The sequence below is a fragment of the Bison bison genome, unplaced genomic scaffold (genome assembly GCF_000754665.1).
Source record: "Bison bison bison isolate TAMUID 2011002044 unplaced genomic scaffold, Bison_UMD1.0 scf7180017864108, whole genome shotgun sequence".
NCBI lineage: Eukaryota > Metazoa > Chordata > Mammalia > Artiodactyla > Bovidae > Bison > Bison bison.
The window spans coordinates 6814653-6835207 of NW_011494680.1; the positions used below are offsets into that span (position 1 = coordinate 6814653).

A 20555-nucleotide genomic window follows, 5' to 3' on the forward strand; every position below is an offset into this window, starting at 1 on the left:
AGAAAACTATAAAACACTGGTGAAAGAAATCAGAGGACACTAATAGATGGAGAAATATACCATGTTCATGGATTGGAAGAATCAATATAGTGAAAATGAGTATACTACCCAAAGCAATTTATAGATTCAGTGCAATCCCTATCAAGCTACCAAGGGTATTCTTCACAGAGCTAGAACAAATAATTTCACAATTTGTATGGAAATACAAAAAACCTCGAATAGCCAAAGCGATCTTGAGAAAGAAGAATGGAACTGGAGGAATCAACCTACCTGACTTCAGGCTTTACTACAAAGCCACAGTTATCAAGACAGTATGGTACTGGCACAAAGACAGAAATATAGATCAATGGAACAAAATAGAAAGCCCAGAGATAAATCCACACACCTATGGACAGCTTGTCTTTGACAAAGGAGGCAAGAATATACAATGGATTAAAGACAATCTCTTTAACAAGTGGTGCTGGGAAAACTGGTCAACCACTTGTAAAAGAATCAAACTAGAACACTTTCTAACACCATACACAAAAATAAACTCAAAATGGATTAAAGATCTAAACGTAAGACCAGAAACTATAAAACTCCTAGAGGAGAACATAAGCAAAACACTCTCAGACATACATCACAGCAGGATCCTCTATGACCCACCTCCCAGAATATTGTAAATAAAAGCAAAAATAAACAAATGGGACCTAATTAACCTTAAAAGCTTCTGCACATCAAAGGAAACTATTAGCAAGGTGAAAAGGCAGCCTTCAGACTGAGAGGAAATAATAGCAAATGAAGCAACTAGCAAACAACTAATCTCAAAAATATACAAGCAACTCCTACAGCTCAACTCCAGAAAAATAAATGACCCAATCAAAAAATAGGCCAAAGAACTAAATAGACATTTCTCCAAAGAAGACATACAGATGGCTAACAAACACATGAAAAGATGCTCAACATCACTCATTATCAGAGAAATGCAAATCAAAAGCACTATGAGGTACCATTTCACGCCAGTCAGAATGGCTGCGATCCAAAAGTCTACAAGCAATAAATGCTGGAGAGGGTGTGGAGAAAAGGGAACTGTCTTACACTGTTGGTGGGAATGCAAACTAGTATAGCCACTATGGAGAACAGTGTGGAGATTCCTTAAAAAACTGGAAATAGAACTGCCTTATGATCCAGCAATACCACTGCTGGGCACACACACTGAGGAAACAAGAAGGGAAAGAGACATGTGCACCCCAATGTTCATCGCAGCACTGTTTATAATAGCCAGGACATGGAAGCAACCTAGATGTCCATCAGCAGATGAATGGATAAGAAAGCAGTGGTACATATACACAATGGAGTATTACTCAGCCATTAAAAAGAATACATTTGAATCAGTTCTAATGAGATGGATGAAACTGGAACCTATTATACAGAGTGAAGTAAGCCAGAAAGAAAAACACCAATACAGTATACTAACGCATATATATGGAATTTAGAAAGATGGTAACAATAACCCTGTGTACGAGACAGCAAAAGAGACACTGATGTATAGAAGAGTCTTATGGACTCTGTTGCAGAGGGAGAGGGTCGGAAGATTTGGGAGAATGGCATTGAAACATGTATAATATCATGTATGAAACGAGTTGCCAGTCCAGGTTCGATGCACGATACTGGATGCTTGGAGCTGGTGCACTGGGACGACCCAGAGGGAGAGTACGGGGAGGGAGGAGGGAGGAGGGTTCAGGATGGGGAACACATGTATACCTGTGACGGATTCATTTTGATATTTGGCAAAACTAATACAATTATGTAAAGTTTAAAAATAAAATAAAATTTAAAAAATATATTTTTGCCTTGAGAACTCCATGAACAGTATGAAAAAGCAAAAAGATATGATATTGAAAGATGAACTCCCCTGCTTGGTAGGTGCCAAATATGCTACTAGAGATAAATGGAGAAATAACTTCAGAAAGAATGAAGAGATGGAGCCAAAGCGAATACAACGCCCAGCTGTGGATATGACTGGTCATGGAAGTAAAGTCCAATGCTGTAAAGAACAATATTGCATAGGAACCTGGAATGTTAGGTCCATGAGTCAAAGTAAATTGGAAGTTGTCAAACAGGAGATGGCAAGGTGAACATCGATATTTTAGGAATCTGAACTACAATGGACCGGAATGGGTGAATTTAACTCAGATGACCATTATATCTCCTACTGTGGGCAAGAATCCTTTAGAAGAAATGGAGTGGCCCTCATAGTCAACAAAGGCCTTTGGATGGAAGGGCCTCTGAAGGCTTCAAGGAGCTGCACTTCTTGTATAAGAGCTTGAAAAGTGGCTGGAAGTTAGCAGAGGAGGAGGCTGGGTCAGACACATTGCAGCAGGGAAGGGAGGGGATGAAATGAGGCTAGAAGCATCTTGTGTGGGTGACAGTACGATCAGTTCTCCTACCACAGATGGAGCCACACAAGCGGTCACATATCACTCACAACTGCAGGCTTAAGGAACAGGTAACTTACAGTCAGCAACCAAACCAGAGAAATAGGAGGACTCCTGAAAGAATACTGGCCATGCATGTGGTGGTCTCCACCTGGCTTTGTGCAGTTTCTTCTGTCATCTTGCAAATACTACCTTTCAGGGTGAAAGGAACATAGATATTAAAGTTTAATGAAAACACAGTTTGTGTTCTTTCAGGGCCTAGAACCTAAACTAAAGAGGTTTTCTCTTCACGTAGGAAGTCGGTGACGGTCTAATTTTTGAATTTCCAAAAGTACTTGATTTATGCTAAGCACACATTCTTAATAAGTTTACATGTGAGCTATGTTTTTAGAACAAAGAGTAAATCAATGTAAATTCATGAACACACTTCATTGATTCACAGAAAAGGAATCAATGACTAGATGCTTAAAAGCATTGCCTTTTGAGTAACGAAGAGGCATTGCTTTTTAGTATTCCTCTAAGGAAACAGACTTCAGTGTGGGGTTTGCAAAATCCAGTGCAAGGTAAGATCGTCCATCAGGGATAGGAAAACAGCCTTTGAAGACGTGTCATTTTTCAGATTTTATAATCACAGACTGTGCTTGTAGCTTATATGCAGCACACGCATGTCCTCATGCATGTGTGATGCAACCGCAGCTTAAAAAGGTTGAAGACAAGCAACTCTTATGTTAATAAAGAAAAACAAGATGGGTGCAGGTCCTAAGTTTATGCTAAAATGTGGGACTGGTCATTATCTGGGTGTTTTTATTCTCGAACAACCTGGGTCCACAGATCTGTAAAGACTTTGCAGCCAGGGTTGTTTTAGTTCATGCTGCGCAGGCAGCACTCTCAGGTGCTGTTCCCCATTCTCAGCCCCCACGACTGCGTGGGGGACGAGGGCATGTGGATCCAGCCCTCCCATCCCATGTCAGCTGGTGTCCTTAGCTCCCTCCGTAGCCCGGCTGTGGCAGGAAGGGCATCCCTCAGGCCGAGTGGCTTCTGCCGCCACTTGCCATCACTCTGATCCAGAAAGCACCACTATTCAAGACTGAATTCTCTCCAGAGCTTTGGTGAAAGACACTGATAGCCTTGGCTTTGTGTACAGAAAGATGGGGAGGCATCCTTACAGAGATCTCTGCAGGAGGACACCAGGCCGGGAGTCGGAGGCCCAGGTTCAAACCCCACCTCCTGCCTGTCTCCACGCCTCTGCTTCTGTCCCGTCTGCCAGAACCACTGTGCTGGGGGACCAAAGTCAAGTGAATAAACGAATACATCTGGGCACACAGTCAGCTCTATATAGTGAATGAACGGTGTGCCCGCCTTCCACAGTGCTGCTGCCAACCCAGAAGGCTGCTCTGAGCCAGGAGAGTGTCCGAAATGGATATTACCCATCTTCTTGCAGCTACTGAAGCAGCTCTGGGCCTGACCCATCCATTCGGTCCCCAGCGTCTCCTGCCCGAGGTCTATGTTTCTGCCAACAGTAACTGTTCTCATTTTCCCAGTCCCCATCCACCTTCTCCTCTGGTCTAAGAAATAGACTTATAAGACCTTACTCTAAGTGTACCATTTCACTGTGCAGTGCCTACCTGCCGGGCACACGGTACCAGGGACCCTTCGGCCTCCCACCCCCCCCCACCACCCCCCACCTCCTGAAACTTCTTCTGGTTCAGCTCCTGTCAAACTCCATGGGCTCCACATCAGGGCTGTGTTCTCCATCACATGGACTCTGCATTCTCATGCTTCTATATTTTTACTCAAATTTCCCCCTTTGGGATAAAATAACTTTTGCCCTCTCTACTTATTGTTTTCTCAATTTATTTTTTTCAAGACAAGCCACCTCTTTCTGTCCACAAAGCCTTCTCTCACATGCCTTCGCTCATGAATAGATAATTAATTCCTCTACATTTCTCCCGTATCAAGTGCTGAAACATCATATTGCACCTTATTTGTATATTTGGATGGGTAGGAATATTCTGAGACCAGAGATTATCATATAATTCATGTCTGACTCTCTGTGAGTTACATTGTATTTGAAAAACAAATGCATCTGTGGGATTTTTAATGTAATTTCATGTCCATGAGTTGTATTTTCATAATAGAATATATATAGCATTTATATTGAAATATATATCTTAATGTTAATTTATTGTTAGCTTCATTATCTCTCAGTTTGTCATTTTCTCCAAATAGAAATTTATTGGTATATATAGTTATGGTACATATATTACATTCTAATAGAAGCTGCCTCATTTTTTATCTCCCGTCACTCTTGTCCTCTGAGGAGCCCAGCACGGCTCTAGGTCAGCATTCTGTTTTCCAGACAACTCTCCAGTAATTAGGAGACATCACACATGTTGCTTGAGTGGATGGAACTGTGACCACATCAGAAATGTGATGAGAGAGACCTCCGAGCTGTGCTTTAATTCCTTAAGCTTTCCCTGGTTGATCTTCAATCTCTCTTTGATGTGAGACAATAATGTGTTTATGGGGTCTCAGGGAAAAGCCCCTCTCTCCTCCTGGAATTGAGGCAGAGCTTTATCTGTGAGTGTCAGCTAGTCCGTGATTCTGCTAGGGGAATGGTGTGGAATGTTCTGTCCACTGAAAAAACATCAAACACACCCAATTAAATTCCCTGGACTTTGATTTCATCTCCTTCTCCTGAGCATTTCAGGCAGTCTGATATCGGCCCCTGGCCAAGATCACATTGTAAGCATGAGAGAATTTGCCTTGTGAAAAATGTACAAAACTTGTGTTCTGTATTAAAGAAAATAAATTTTGCTTTTGCTGAAATATCAATCTTTTGTCACTCGAGCTGAGCTCTGGGGGGATTAATGGATACGATTTATGGGGACCCAGCTGTGCGGTCTCAGAGGAGGGACTAGGACCATCACAACTCCTGGAAAAGCTTATTTTTCCTTAAAAGACATTATAATACTTACAGAGTAATTACAGACCAATCTAACCACGTATAATAAAGGGCATAATGGTGTGTATCCCACATGGAATAAACAGTTTACAGAAAATTCTCTCTAGAAGCCACGGTGTCTCAGTATATTCTCATCAATGTTGTGAACATTCTCTTAAAGAAACAAACCCCTAATAATCCATGTGTAATTTATATTCCAAGAGAAAGTCCTGTATTATTTACCTGGGATTTCATGCTACTTAACTACTAAGGATAAAAATAAATTTCTATGTATCTATCCCTTTATCCAAATTAAGAATGGCTCAAGGTAGTGCTGGTGGTAAAGAACTCACTTGCCAGTGCAGGAGACATAAGAGACACAGGTTTGATCCCTGGGTCGGGAAGATCCCATGGGGAAGGACATCCACTCCAGTGTTCTTGCCTGGAGAACCCCATGGACAGGGAAGCCTGGTGGTTTACAGTCCATGGTGTCACAGAGTTGGACATGACTGAAGTGACTGAGCATGCAATGGGGGTGGGGCGGCATGGGGATATGATGTTTTTTCAATGTAATGAAAATGGTCAGAACTTGGTTATAACAATGGCTGTGTATTGCTCCACTAAAAACATCGAATTGAACGCTTTAAGGGGTTGAATTTTGTAATATATACTGTGTGAACTGGATTTCATTAAAACCATTACAAAAAAGTTATGTAGATTGTAAATATTAAATAAATGCTCACTATTTTTCAAATATAGCATATAAACTATAATCCTTCCTTTCCAAATCTTCGTGGGTATTTTTTGATATGATCTCTATGAGGCCTACATGGTATGTTCATTAACCTGGACAGTTATTAAAAGCAGAGACATCACTTTGCTGAAAAAGGCCTGTATAGTCAAAGCTATGGTTTTTCCAGTAGTCATGTATGGATGTCAAAGTTGGACCATAAAGAAGGCTGAGCACTGAAGAATTGATGCTTTCCAACTGTGGTGCTGGAGAAGACTCTTGAGAGTCCCTTGAGCAGCAAGGAAATCAAGCCAGTCAATCCTAAAGGAAATAAGCCCTGAATATTCATTGGAAGGACTGATGCTGAAGCTGTAGCTCCAATACTTTGGCCACCTGATGCAAAGACCAGACTCTTTGGAAAAGACCCTGATGCTGATCAAGATTGAGGGTAGGAGGAGAAGAAGGTGACAGAGGATGATATGGTTGAATGGCATGACCGACTCAATGAACATGAATTTGAGGAAACTCTGGGAGATGGTTAAGGACAGGGTAGCCTGGTGTGCTGCAGTCCATGGGGTCGTAAAGAGTTGGACACAACTTAGCAACTGAACAACAGCTTGGTGTGAAATGGTTATACTTTTCTCTGTACCTATTTTGTTTCAGGCTCATCTGACTACATTTCTTTTAGCTTTCTTGATGTTTTGCTAAAAAGGCCATAAAAATATAGTCTACGAACTGAGTATAATTCTTTCTCTGTTTTGCTCTTTTTTGGTCTGAAGACAAAGACGGGGATCTGTTTGCTGCAGGATGGTAACCAGGAGCCCTTCAAAGTGCGGCTGCACCTGGCTAGGGATATCCTGATGATCCAGGAGCAGGACGTGACATGTGTCTCTGGAGAGCCTTTCTATTCCGGTGTAAGTATCTCTTCCCTCTCTTGAAGTTTTCTCACTTTTTCCTGTCATGTTAAGAATAAAAACATCTATTCACAGAAAATACTTAATATTTTTCCTTTACTTTCAGAGCCAGTAATTTTTGTCTATAGTGTAGTAAGCAGCGTCCTTGCTTATGGATTCGTACCGGGTAAAAGACACACATGGGGGCCCATCTCTAGCCCGGGGTCCTGTTGACTCCAAGTTGCCACTGTATGGCTGGAGAGACACTTGTGTTTGTGATCATGAGGGAGCAGGTTGTAGCTTTCCTTCCCGAGGACTAAGTGGAAGCATCACGTGACAGTTTCCACTCTGAACTCACCTTACATCTCACTGAGCCTTCAGAGGGGGGTGTCTCTGGGAAGCAGAAGGGTTTAGGTAGTGGTCCCTGAACGCATGTCAAATTCTCCCTGGGGCTTGTGGGTGGGAGATTCTGTGAACCTCACAGAGTCACGCTGGGTGCTGTGCAGGCTCTGTCTGTCCCCTCAGCAGTGGACATGGGAAGCTGCTGCTGGTCCTGCCTTTGACCAGCATTAATTATCTCACAGCCCCCTGGTCAGCCTCCTCACTGAAGTACAGCTCTCGAGACAGGCTGGGGGGTGTTCAATGACAAAATCTCACCTGAGTACATTTAAAGATCTCATGAGCTTTATTCAGTGATTCATGAGGCCTTTCCTGGTGGCACAGTGTTAAAGAATCCATCTGCAATGCAGGAGATGCAGGTTCAATCCCCAGGTCACGAAGATCTCCTGGAGTAGAAAATGACAACCCACTCCAGTGTTCTTGCCTGGAGAATTCCATGGACAGAAAAGCATGATGGGCTACATTCCATGGATTGGGCAGTACCCATCTGGCAATTAGGAGGAGTTCTGTCAGCTAAAGAAAATAAGAGGTTTTCATGGGGAGAAATGGTCAGAAAAAGTAAACTGCTCCCAAAGAAAGGCTTGTTTCTGTAACGGTCATCCTCCTGAGGAGAGAGAAGGTCTGTGGGGGATGTGGGTCATTCTAGGGGAGTTCCAGGCTGAGTGGTTAAACCAGTGGCCATCCTGGGGAAGCTGGGACTGCAGGGTGGTCAATGTCAAGTTCCTGGTGACCTGGGCTTAGCACATGGGATTCCATGTGGGCCTGTCGGACCCTTTTCAATAGGTGAAACTAAATTGAATGTGACAGAATACTCTTATCATAAAACTAGATGTTTTAGAGTTTATCATTCTTGTGTAATAACATCAAAGACATCATCTTAACAGTGTTGTCATGTGTGGTCTCAGAGGAGCATCATAGCATGTGTCACACAGGCCACTCCTGGGTACCCTGGATGTCTGTAGTGACTCAGCAGGTAGACTTACTGTGTAGCTGATTCACAGGCTTATTTCAGACTGTTTTGTTGGGGTGAATAATGCTGAATTTGAGCTTCCACCTCACTTCTCACCAACATCCTGCGGGGAGTCACACTGGGTCCTAAATCGATAATCTCCTGCTGACTAAAGACAATGGATGCTTTGCAGACTGTTAACTGTTCTTTGTCACAAACCATTTATATCATCCTGAATCATGGGTCTGGCTGTCAAGGCTGATTACACTGTTCCCATAGGGTCACCCTTTCTTTCTTTTAGTTAATAAAAGAGTAATGGCCCATTGCCTTTTTTCTCCCTTTCTTTTCCTTTATTTTTTGGCAGAAAAATATATTACATATATCATATACATTACATATATACACATATACACATATTTTACATACATCAAAATGGTACATATATACACATATATTACATACATCAGCATGGAACATAGCAGTTGTCAGGTGGAGACGTGATGCTTCAGTTAACAGAAAGAGTCACCTTCCTTGTGCTCAGAAGTGGACTATTCTGTCCCTGTACCTCCTGAGTGACCAGCCCCCTCAACCAGAGGAAGCCATGTCCATCCCTGTGATATTATCTCCTTCAACATTGCCCTGAAAGAAAATCAAATTTAGCCAAGGTCAGTTTTAAATGTTGGTAATATATTTTTAGAAGGCAAATGAGACTAAAATCAATATGAGATGGCTGCATATTTCATCTCAGAGATGCCCGTTTCAAAGGCGTTGCCAGTAACAGACAAGAAACTCTTGGAGATTAAATTCTAAATATGGCAGAACTATCAGATATGTAGCGTCAATGTAATTAGCACTTCAGTAGCTGTCTATGGGTTCGCACAGAGTCTGACACGACTGAAGTGACTTAACAGCAGCAGCTCGGACTCTGTGTGACCCCATAGATGACAGCCCACTAGGCTCCCCCATCCCTGGGATTCTTCAGGCAAGAACACTGGAGTGTGTTGCCATTTCCTTCTCCAATGCATGAAAGTGAAAAGTGAAAGTGAAGTCGCTCAGTAGTGTCCAACTCTTCACGACCCCATGGGCTGCAGCCTACCAGGCTCCTCCATCCATGGGATTTTCCAGACAAGAGTACTGGAGTGGGGTGCCATTGCCTTCTCCGCAGCAGAGTTCTAATGAACATCATTAGGACTTAGAATCAACAAAACTGGGCGACTTCCTTTAGTTTTCCCTGTGGGAGAAAGTGTGCAGTTAGTAATCCCACGTGTGAAACCATCATTTCCTGAAGTTGACATCAGGAGAAATTGATGTCTGGCTTTCACTGTGAGTCAGTGTTCACTCCATGGGGGATGGGCTGGGATGCAGGATTCAGATGTGAGGTCCACCGTCTGTGGAATTTGATAAGGAGAGACATGGCAGCTCCCGGGGGTGGATTCTTACCAGCTCATCTGGGGTGAAAGTGGTGTGAAGCCTTAGGTTTTTTTCTCTTTTTTTCCCATCAAAAAGCCACTCACATACACACAACATACACATTATATAGATATATATTTTTTCAGCCTTTAATGCCATCAGTTGTTTTGTACTACCGGTAGAGAAATTTTATATTTAAAAATGTGTTTTTCCTCCCCTTCCTGCTAGAGAAGTAGCCTTGTGCAAGGTTGAGATTTACTTCAGCACCTTGACAGAGACCTCCATGGAGGTCTCTCCAGGGGCAGTCATGGGGCAGCCCTGTGCCTCCCAGCCAGGCTCTCGTGGGGTGGGGGTGCTGAAGCAGCTGGAACTCCTGCCTGGACCAGCAGTAACAAGGAAACCCTCACCTTAAATAAGAAAAGATAATCAACAGCTGCCAACCTTGAAATGTCACAGATGTTGCAATTATAACAAGAGCTGGAAGGTAGCCATCATGAAATGGTTTTACCCTTCTTACAACAGCATTGACACAAGTGAGAAAAAAAGAAAGTCTCAGCAAAGGGCAAGTGGAAAATGCAGAGCTGAAAATTCAGCTGAAATAAGAGCTCAGAGGATGGGTTCAGCAGCAGAATGGAAAGGACAGAGGAAAGATCAGTTAACTTGAAGACAGAACAATAAGAATCACCCTCTCTGAATTTAGGAGAGAAATTGATCTGAAAAACATAATGGGCCCATGAGCTTAAAATGAAAAATCCAACATTTAAGTCCTAAGAGTCCCAGAAAAAGAGAAGGAGATCTGAGCTCAAACAGCGCTTGAAGAAATAGTGGCTGAATATTCCCCAAATTTTGCCAAAGACATAAACCTATACATCAAAGAAGTGGGACAGATCTCAAAAGGATAAACCCAAGAAACTTGTGTCAAGACAGATCTTAGTCAAATCCTGAAAACTAAAGACAAAGAAAAAAACTTAAAAGCAGCAAGAAGAAAATAATATTGTTCTTTAGCAATAGGGGAAAAGTAATTCAAATGATAGTAGATTTCCTCCCCCACCCCAGAAACAATGGAAACCAGAAGGAAGTGGCACAGTGTTTTTCAACTACTGAAGAGAAAGAACCAGCAACCCAGATTTCTATATATGCCTAAGTAACCTTCAAGAATCTGGCAGAAGCTTACAACTCATTAATGAAATGGGCAATAAAAATGAGCAAAGGATTTGAACAGAGATTTTTTTCAAACAAGATTTATAAATGGCCAATAAGGAAAAAGAAATGCTTGACACCATCAGCCATCCAGGAAATGGAAATCAAGACCACAGCAAGGTCCACTTTATATCCACTAAGATGTTTATCATCAAAAAGACAGAAAAGAGCAAGCGGTCCTCAATATGCAGAGAAGCAGAGATCCTCAGACCCTGCTGGAAAGATGTGCAACGTCTGTGGGGTAGAACAGCCGGCAGTTCCCAGTATCACTCCTTTGAGGACACTCAGGAGAAATGAGCTCACATGTCTACACAGAAATGTGCCCACGGATGTTCACAGTAGCATGAGTCATAGTAGCCCAATCATATAAATACCCCAGAGGTGGAGGAATGGATACATAGATTGTGGTGTATCTACACAGCAGAATGTTAGCTGGCAGCTTAGAAAACAAAGTGTTGGTACATGCTACAATCTGGACAAACCTAAAAGCATCTCAGTGAGAAGCTAGACACAAAGGACCACATGCTGTACATTTTCATTAATGTGAAATGTCCACAACAGGTAATTCCATGGAGATATGGTATAGATTAGCATGCTGAAGATTAGAATGAGGGGATCAGGAGTGATAGGTTCCAGCAACATTTTGAAAAGACAAATGCTCTTAAATTGATTGTGATGATGGATGCATAACTGAGACAATACTGCTGCTGCAGCTAAATCACTTCAGTCGTGTCCAACTCTGCGCAACCCCATACACAGCAGCCCACCAAGCTCCCCTGTCCCTAGGATTCTCCAGGCAAGAACCCTGGAGTGGGTTGCCATTTCCTTCTCCAATGCATGAAAGTGAAAAGTGAAAGTGAAGTTGCTCAGTCGTGTTCGACTCTTAGCGACCTCATGGACTGCAGCTCACCAGGCTCCTCCGTCCATGGGATTTGCCAGGCAAGAGTACTGGAGTGGGGTGCCATTGCAGAGACAATACTAAAAGCCACTAAATTACGCACTTTTAAGTGGCTGCTCTAAAGGTACATGAATTATAGCTCTTAAGAACTATTTTTAAATTTTTTTTTATTGTGGTAAAATTCACATAATATGAAAATACTATTTTAACCACACTCAACTGTAAATTTCAGCAGCACTAAGTACATTCATGTTGTTTTACAACTCTCACCATCATCTGTCTCCTGAACTTTGAGGCTTGCTGTTCTATCCCGCTGATCTGTATGTTTAGTCTTCAAAAAAAACAAAGCCACTGTGTCGTCTTGATTCCTGCAGTTTTACAGCAGGTCTGAGACAGAGATCCCAGATCCTTTGGCTCTGTCCTCTGTTTCAGCATCACATGGCTGTTATGGGTCCTCTCCACACAAACCCGAGAGCCAGTTTCCAATACCCACAGGCAGCTTGCTGGAGTTTTATTAGGATTTATCGATTCCATAGATCAAGTGGAATCAGTCAGTGTCTTGAAAATGTTGAGTCTTCTGGTCCACAAATATAAAATATTTCTCTTTACCTTCCTCATCTTTGATTTCTTTCCTCAGAGTTTATAGTTTTCCACTTAGAAAACTTTTCGTCTTTGTTGGTTAGTTGTTCAGTCGTGTCTGACTCTTTGTGATCTTATGTCTGACTCTGTGAGACCCCATGTACTGTAGCCCACCAGGCTTTTCTGTCCATAGGATTTTCTAGGCAAGAATACTGGAGTGGGTTGCCATTCCCTTCTCCAGGGGATCTTCCCAACCCAGGGATCAAACCCAGGTCTCCTGCATTGCAGGCAGACCCTTTACCATTTGAGTCTCTAGGAAAACCTTTACTTGTTAGATTTGCACCACCGTATTCCCTTTTGTGGCTTCCCTGGTGGCTCTGCTGGTAAAGAATCCCCTGCAATGCAAAAGACCTGGGTTCGATCCCTGGGTTGGGAAGATCCCCTGGAGGAGGGCATGGCAACCCACTTCTGTATTCTTGCCTGGAGATTCCTCGTGGATGGAGGAAACTGGTGGGCTGTAAGTCCTACTGCACAGTCCAAGAGGTCACAGAGTTGGACACGACTGAACAATTAAGCACACACATTCCCTTTTTAATGGGCTGCTATAAATGGTATTGTGATTTTAATCTCAAGTTTCTGTTCTCATGGCTGATATACAGGAAAGCAGTCAAATTTTGTGTATTAATTCTGTCTCCTATGGCTTTGCTGTAATTACTTTTAGTTCCATGGGATTTTTGTTGATTCTTTGGCATTTTCTACATAGACAGAGAACAAAGACAATTTTCTTTTTTCCCCTCTAATCCACAGACTTTTCATTCCCGTCACTGCTGTGTTGTACTACCTGTAACTTTCAGCATGAAGTTGAAGGACAGTGGTGAGGGCCGTGCCTGCCTTGTTCCCCATCTCAGGGGAGAATGGTGTTTCTAAGTACTCTTTCCCTTTGTCAGAGCACACCCAGATTTTTCAGTATCTTTGTTTCATCTTTCATCTTATTTTTCCACTTTCATCTTATTTTTCCACTTCGTCTCAGGGCTGTGTAATGGAAAAGACAGTAGAATCTGAGAAACTTTTATTTCCATCCTGAGTTGGATCTTGGCCAGGTTACTTCAATTCATTTGCATTTGCATTTTCTCACTCTTAATTGGGACAATGCTGCCTACGCAGCTGGGCGGTTGCAATGATTACGTGTTTGAAATGAAAATGTGGGGGGGAAGCTCTTTATTCACTCAGCACATGATTATCTAACTTTGATTTAGGCCCAGTGCTAAATTCTACGGATACAACTGTGAGCAAGATATAGATTCAGAACTCAGGAAACTAGTGGGAAAAGACAGTCAAGGTCACAGTGTATTTTAATAAACCATCATGAGTGTTAATAGACCCATGTGTGCACACAGTAGGTTTTTAGTAATCAGAAGCGACTGTCTTGTTATTATTCTTTTTGTGAGGTTTAGTTATTTTTCTTGAATTGTCAAAAAGAGCTCACGACTTTTCTTATTTCTTTCTTGTATATCTTCTTTGCATCTAACGCACAAAATCAGTCCACTTCTTCACTGTAATCTTTCTAGTTTCTGCCTCGTTCTCATGACTTCCTCCTCTTCTCACTACATGTCTCAAAAATGTCCATTCCTCGGGTGTATAAGAGCACTGTGTTCTCTCTGGTGACACGTACATACTGATTCACATGCAGTTCAGACAGTAAATGTGGAGAGTATGTCAAATATAATCTTTCCGAGAGCAGGGGTGAAAATAATTATGTTTTTGGTAGCACAATGTCTTTTTCATAACATGAATGGGTTCAGGTGCACAACACAACTTCACACAAGCCAGCACTGCTGTTGGGCTCCATCTTTTTGTCCTGTGAGGAACAGAAAGATTAAAGGAAAGCTATTCATGTGTATGAGTGCATCGGAGCTCCTGACTCAATTTTGTGTTTTAAGAAATAAAATAACCGATTATACTTGGTTTCCCAAAGGACAGTGGCTTGTTGCTAGGCAACTTCTTTATGAAACTCACGCTGTGATAACTAAATACAGCTCCCAGTTAACTTCCAGGTAGCCTCTGATTTTAGAGGTAAGCAGCTGAAACAACCCATTAACACTGTTTCTCTTTCCTTTGACTGTTGGGGCGGGAAGGAGACCCCCCACGTGAGGAGGTATGAAGGGGCCGGGGGCACAGCTCAGGTGGCACACAGACTAGGACGGAGTGTCGGCAGGTGACATCCAAACAGCGGTCTGCCTTTACGTGCCTCCTGCTGCCTGCAGGCACCAATTTAAAGTTTTGGCTTCAAGGCACAAAGTCATTTGTCCTGTCTGTCTCCCCACTTTCTTGGTAGTCAGCTAATGAGGCAGCAGATCCAAAGGTGCTGGCTGCTTCTGCACATGTGCATGTGCCTGTGTGTTTAAAAAACATTAAAATAAGTGCTGCTTCTGAGATTTCCAGTGGGTTCTGCTGACTCTTTGGTCCCTCCAGACTCTTCTCTGCATCAGCAGTTTTGTATTTGATTTGGAACCTGTTCTAAATATGCTCCCCCAAAGATGGGAGGGCATCATACAGAGTGAATAAGGCCCTGCACAGACTTTTGGTAACTTGGATGCTTGCCATTGTTTCAGAGAAAAGCCGGGTTTCACACACCACTGCTCAGGAGAACTCACTCACCAAGCTGTCCTCCTGTCCGATGATTGTCGTGCAAGACATTCTTGAAACTTCTGGTGATGCTGCTTGCTGTTAAAAATGAATTATCAATTCCATTCACCATTGCAACAGAAAGAATAAAATATCTAGGAATAAACCTACCTAAGCAGACAAAATAACTGCATAGGGAAAATTATAAGACACCGATGAAAGAAATCAAAGATGATATAAATAGATGGAGAGATATTCCATCTTTCTGGATAGGAAGAATCAATATTGTGAAAATGACTATACTACCAAATGCAAGCTATGTATTCAATGCAAGCCTTATCAATTTACCAATGGAATTTTTCACAGAACTAGAACAAAAAAATTTCACAATTCGTATGGAGACACAAAAGACTCTGAATAGCCAAAGCAGTCTTGAGAAAGAGGAATGGAGCTAGAGGAATCAACCTGCCTGACTTCAGACTATACTACAAAGATACAGTTATCAAGACAGTATGGTACTGGCACAAAAACAGAAATATAGACAAATGGAACAAGATAGAGAGCCCAGAATTAAACCCATGCATCTATGTATGGGTACCTTATTTTTGACAAAGGAGGCAAGAATATACAATAGGTCAAAAACAACCCATTCAATAAATGGTGCTGGGAAAACTGGAAAGCTACATGCAAAAGAATGAAATTAGAACACTTCCTAATGCCATACATAAAGATAAACTCAAAATGGCTTAAAGACCTAAATGTAAGACCAGAAACTATAAAACTCTTAGAGGAAACCATAGGCAGAACACTCTATGACATAAAGTAAGATCTGCTATGACCCACCTCCCAGAGTAATGGAAATAAAAACAAAAATAAACAAATGGGACCTAATAAAACTTAAAAGCTTTTGCACAGCAAAGGAAACTACAAACAAGGTGAAAAGACAACCCGCAGAATGGGAGAAAATTATAGCAAAGGAAACAACTGGCAAAGAATTAATTCCCAAAATATACAAGCAGCTCATACAACTCAATATCAGAAATACAAACAACCCAATCAAAAAGTGGGAAGAAGACCTAAACAGACATTTCTCCAAAGAAGGCAGACAGATGGCTAACAAACACATGAAAAGATACTCAACATCTCTCATTATTAGAAAAATGCAGATCAAAACTACAATGAGATACCACATCATACCAGTCAGAATGGCCATCATCAAAAAGTCTACAAACAACAAGTGCTGGAGAGGGTGTGGAGATAAGGAAACCCTCTTGCATTGCTGGTGGGACTGTAAATTGACACAGCCACTATGGAAAATGGTATGGAGAAATCTTTAAAAAAAAAAACCTAGGAGTAAAACCACCATATGACCCAGCAATTCCACTACTAGGCATGTATCCTGGAGAAACCAAAATTGAAAAAAAAAAAAAACAAACCCAAAACACATATACCCCAGTGTTCATTGCAGCACTACTTACAATAGCTAGAACATGGAAGCAACCTAGATGTCCATCAACAGATGAATGGATAAAGAAGCTGTGGTACATACATACAATGGAATACTACTGCTCCATAAAAAAGAACACATTTGAGTCAGTTCTAGTGAGGTGGACAAACCTAGAGCCTACTATACAGAGTGAAGTAAGTCAGAAAGAGAAACATAAATATTCTATACCAATGCATGCATATAGAATCTAGAAAGATAGTACAGATGAATTTATTTTTAGGGCAGCAGTGGAGAAACAGACATAGAGAACAGACCTATGAACATGGAGGGAGGGGAGAAGGGAGTAGGTGAGATGTATGGAGGGAATAACATGGAAATTTACAGTATCGTATGTAAAATAGACAGCCAATAGTAATTTGCTGTATGACTCAGAGAACTCAAACAGGGGCTTTGTGACAACCTAGAAGGGTGGGATGGGAATGTAGATCGGAGGGAGTTTCGGGGGGAGGGGACATGGGTCTACCTATGGCTGATTCTTGTTGATGTATGACAGAAAACCACAAAATTCTGTAAAGCAATGATCTTTCAATTTAAAAAAAAGTGGCAGAAAATGTGTTTGTTCTGACATTTTGAAATTTGTATTTTGAGAGTTGATGTGGGTTGTCTGAATTAACCATAACCTTGGTTTTGATACTGTTTTAAGGGATCAAGTATTTATTCTGTTCAGAAACAGAATGAAGAAAATGGTTCTGTTATCCAAGAACTGTGGTTTAGTTTGACAAGCAGTGTTGGAGAAGCAGTGTCTGCTTGGTGAGGATAAAGCTGACCTTTAATCAGCTTGTCCCTCTGAGTCTTCCAGGCTTGGAGCTTCTCTGACTCAGCTATTGGTGATGGTGTGGATCAGTATTGATTAGATTCTAAACGTATAGAATAATTTTTCATTATTCAGAAGGAAACCCACATAAAGTAATATAAGAACTAGTTTTGTTAAATATATTTTATATTGCCCTTAAAATGATAAAATTGATTTAAGATATATTTGCTAAACCACCACAGGTGGGACTTCTTAGGTGACTGTTAGTTAGGGGAGTGGCTAATGTAGCCAAATAAACTGGGAGTTTGTGGACATGCAGGGACCAGAAAACAGATATCTGCCCAGGTACCAGGGGAGATGGGTGGAGTGTAAACCTTCCTGGGTAGGGGAGGGCTCAGGAAGATGAGAAGGTTATAAGTAAATGGAGAAGCTTGTACATAAAAGCTCTCAACCGTTTAGCATGCCAGGAGAATATGTATTTTGTAGAGAGGAGCACCATGAAACAGTAATATTGATGTCTTTTTTTATTGGAAACTAAAGGATTTGTCCAAACGTGACTCTTTTTTATTTTTAAGTGTCATATGCTGGTGACTGAATGATTGGTTATATTGTGGAAGGCAAAACAGAGCTGCTTTTGAAAATGGATTAATCCCACTGTCATAATCCCAGTATGACTGTCAGTTAATTGTAAAATCCATTCCTCTTCCCAGCAAGCAGTCATTGTGAACATGGTTTATTCAGTTTCAACCCCAGACGTGCACAACCCCAGGACCACTGATGTGCTGCAGCGTGGCAGGCCGCAGCAGTGTGCTCCAGTCTCCATGAACAGTATGACTCAGTGATGGAGACCATACTCACCACAGACACTAAGCTGTTTTTCTGTAACAAAAATTGTGTTATTAGACAACACATTCATGGTAATGAAAAGAGGTTTTAAAGCTCAGATTCCAAACTATGTCCAAAAAAGGCATTGAAAGAAGTTAACTTTTGAGAGGTTAGCAGTTTAATAAACTACAGTCCCTTTTATCATGACAAGTGGTTAGACTTTGATTTAAAAATTCCAAAAGACTCCACTTATTGCAAAATCTGGAGCCTTTATGCTGTCACAAAATGTTTTTTCTTGAAGGGTGAGCACAAAACCCAGAGAAGGAAGATGATGTGCAGGTGCAGTGGCAGGAAGTGCTAACCACTCTTACAACCTGTCTTTCAGGAGAGAACAGTGACCATTCGGAGACAGGCTGTGGGAGGATTTGGACTGAGCATCAAGGTAGCTGTTTCTCCATCTGTCCTGCAGAGCATGTGCTTAATGCTTGCATTTCTGTGAACTTTAATTCTTTGTGCTATTGTGCGTGTGCTGTCATGTCCAACTCTTTGCAACCCCATGGACTGTAGCCCACCAGGCTCCTCTGTCCATGGGATTCTCCAGGCAAGAACATTGGAGTGGGTTGCCATTTCCTTCTCCAGGGAATCTTCCCAACCCAGGGATCAAACCTGCATCTCCTGTATCTCTTGCATTGCAGGCAGATTCTGTACTGCTGAATCATCAGGAAAGCCCTTTAACTTTTTGCTCATTGATAATTAATTAGACGAGTGCCTATAGAAAACTTCTCAGTATTTGCACTGAGATGTGAAATAAGTAGGCTCTCAAAATCTTAGCCACCTTTGGATTTAGAAATTTTAGAAAAGTATTTTGGAGTCGCTCAGTCATGTTCAACTCTTGTGGCCACATGGATCGTGGTCCACCAGGCTCCCCTGTCCACAGAATTCTCCAGGCAAGAATACTAGAGTGGGCTACCATGCCCTCCTCCAGGGGATCTTCCTGACCCAGGGATTGAACCCAGGTCTGTTTCACAGCAGGCAGATCCTCTACCGTCTGAGCTGCCAGGGAAGCCCCATTTGGGAGATTTACCTTACCTGAAATTGAATGCAGCTCATTAATTTTCTTTATGTGGTTTCATCTAGAATTTCAAGTACAGTCTTCAAGTGTGCATATCTTGTAACCAGTCAGAGCAGAAAAATCTGGGTTGTCAGTGAAAGGAGCCAGGATGTGTGTCAGGTTCATATAAGGTCCGATAATAAGTTAAATATTGGTTTGATTCCAGTTGTCTTTTTATTCTGTTCAGTTTTCTTTTTTTTGTTTAAGAAATTGAAAACCTCATGTCCTAGGCCAAGTATGCAGGAAGACTCAACGTTTTAATTTCTGAATTATTTTTAAAATTGACCATCTCTCTCCTGTTCCATTCATTATCAAATTTTAAAGGGTTTTTCTTCCTGTATGTTGTTAATTATTAAACATGCAACACATCTGCAATTTAACATCATTGAAACAAAGTATATGTTTTAAAAGGATGGAAAATTACATAAATATTGAAAAAAATTACCTCAGTGATTTTAAATGCCCTTCAGAAACCCACATCTGTGCAGAGATCAATGGAATGTAACTTTATCTTGGTTGTTGGTTTAGATACTTTGCCTGTGTGGGGTGAAAGCCATACATCTCAGGTGTACATTTCATGAAATTTTAACACAACTCAAAGTATAGATGCTTGGAAAGTAGAACTCTAAGCCTGGTGAACATCAGCTCTAGTTACATTATGAAAATGACTCAAAAATCTGATCAGTGTGGAATGGCATGATCTTGTCAAGCGATGAGAGTATTTCTATCTAAAATGTTAATTTTAAGATATATCTTTTACTTTCACTTTATCATCAACTAAGGCCTACAAGAGATGTAGGACAAATTATAAGGTGTGGAAATGAGGCAGTGGGAATAAACAGAGGCAAGTTTTCATGTTGGTTTTTTTTTCCCCATATTTATTGAGATTGTCATGAAGGATCTAAAGGTACCACTGAAGATGTTGTCCATGAAAAGAGAACAACAGCTGAATGTGGCTGAAATCCATTCATGACAGCGGTTTCATCTGACATCAGCACTGATGTTTCTGGTAGTGGAGCTGTGTGAATTCTGTGCAGGATGGAAATGTTCTTTTTGTTCAATTTCCATTTAGAGTTAAACCCCAAAATAGTGTTACTCATTTTACTGAAATATCACATTTCAGTTCAGTTCAGTTCAGTTCAGTCGCTCAGTCGTGTCCTCTTTGCGACCCCATGAATCGCAGCACGCCAGGCCTCCCTGTCCATCACCAACTCCTGGAGTTCACTCAGACTCACGTCCATTGAGTCAGTGATGCCATCCAGCCATCTCATCCTCTGTCTTCCTCTTCTCCTCCTGCCCTCAATCCCTCCCAGC

General features: G+C 41.6%; 1 protein-coding gene across 1 annotated transcript in view; it reads left to right on the top strand.

Annotated features, from left to right (window-relative positions):
* SNTG1 (syntrophin, gamma 1) overlaps window positions 1-20555 on the top strand; it is a 152967-nt gene that overhangs the window by 9292 nt on the left and 123120 nt on the right. Inside the window, exons 2-3 of the mRNA XM_010839011.1 lie at window positions 6871-7005; window positions 18516-18572. Of these exons, the coding sequence (XP_010837313.1) occupies window positions 6871-7005; window positions 18516-18572 (192 nt within the window). The remainder of the gene's footprint in view (window positions 1-6870; window positions 7006-18515; window positions 18573-20555) is intronic.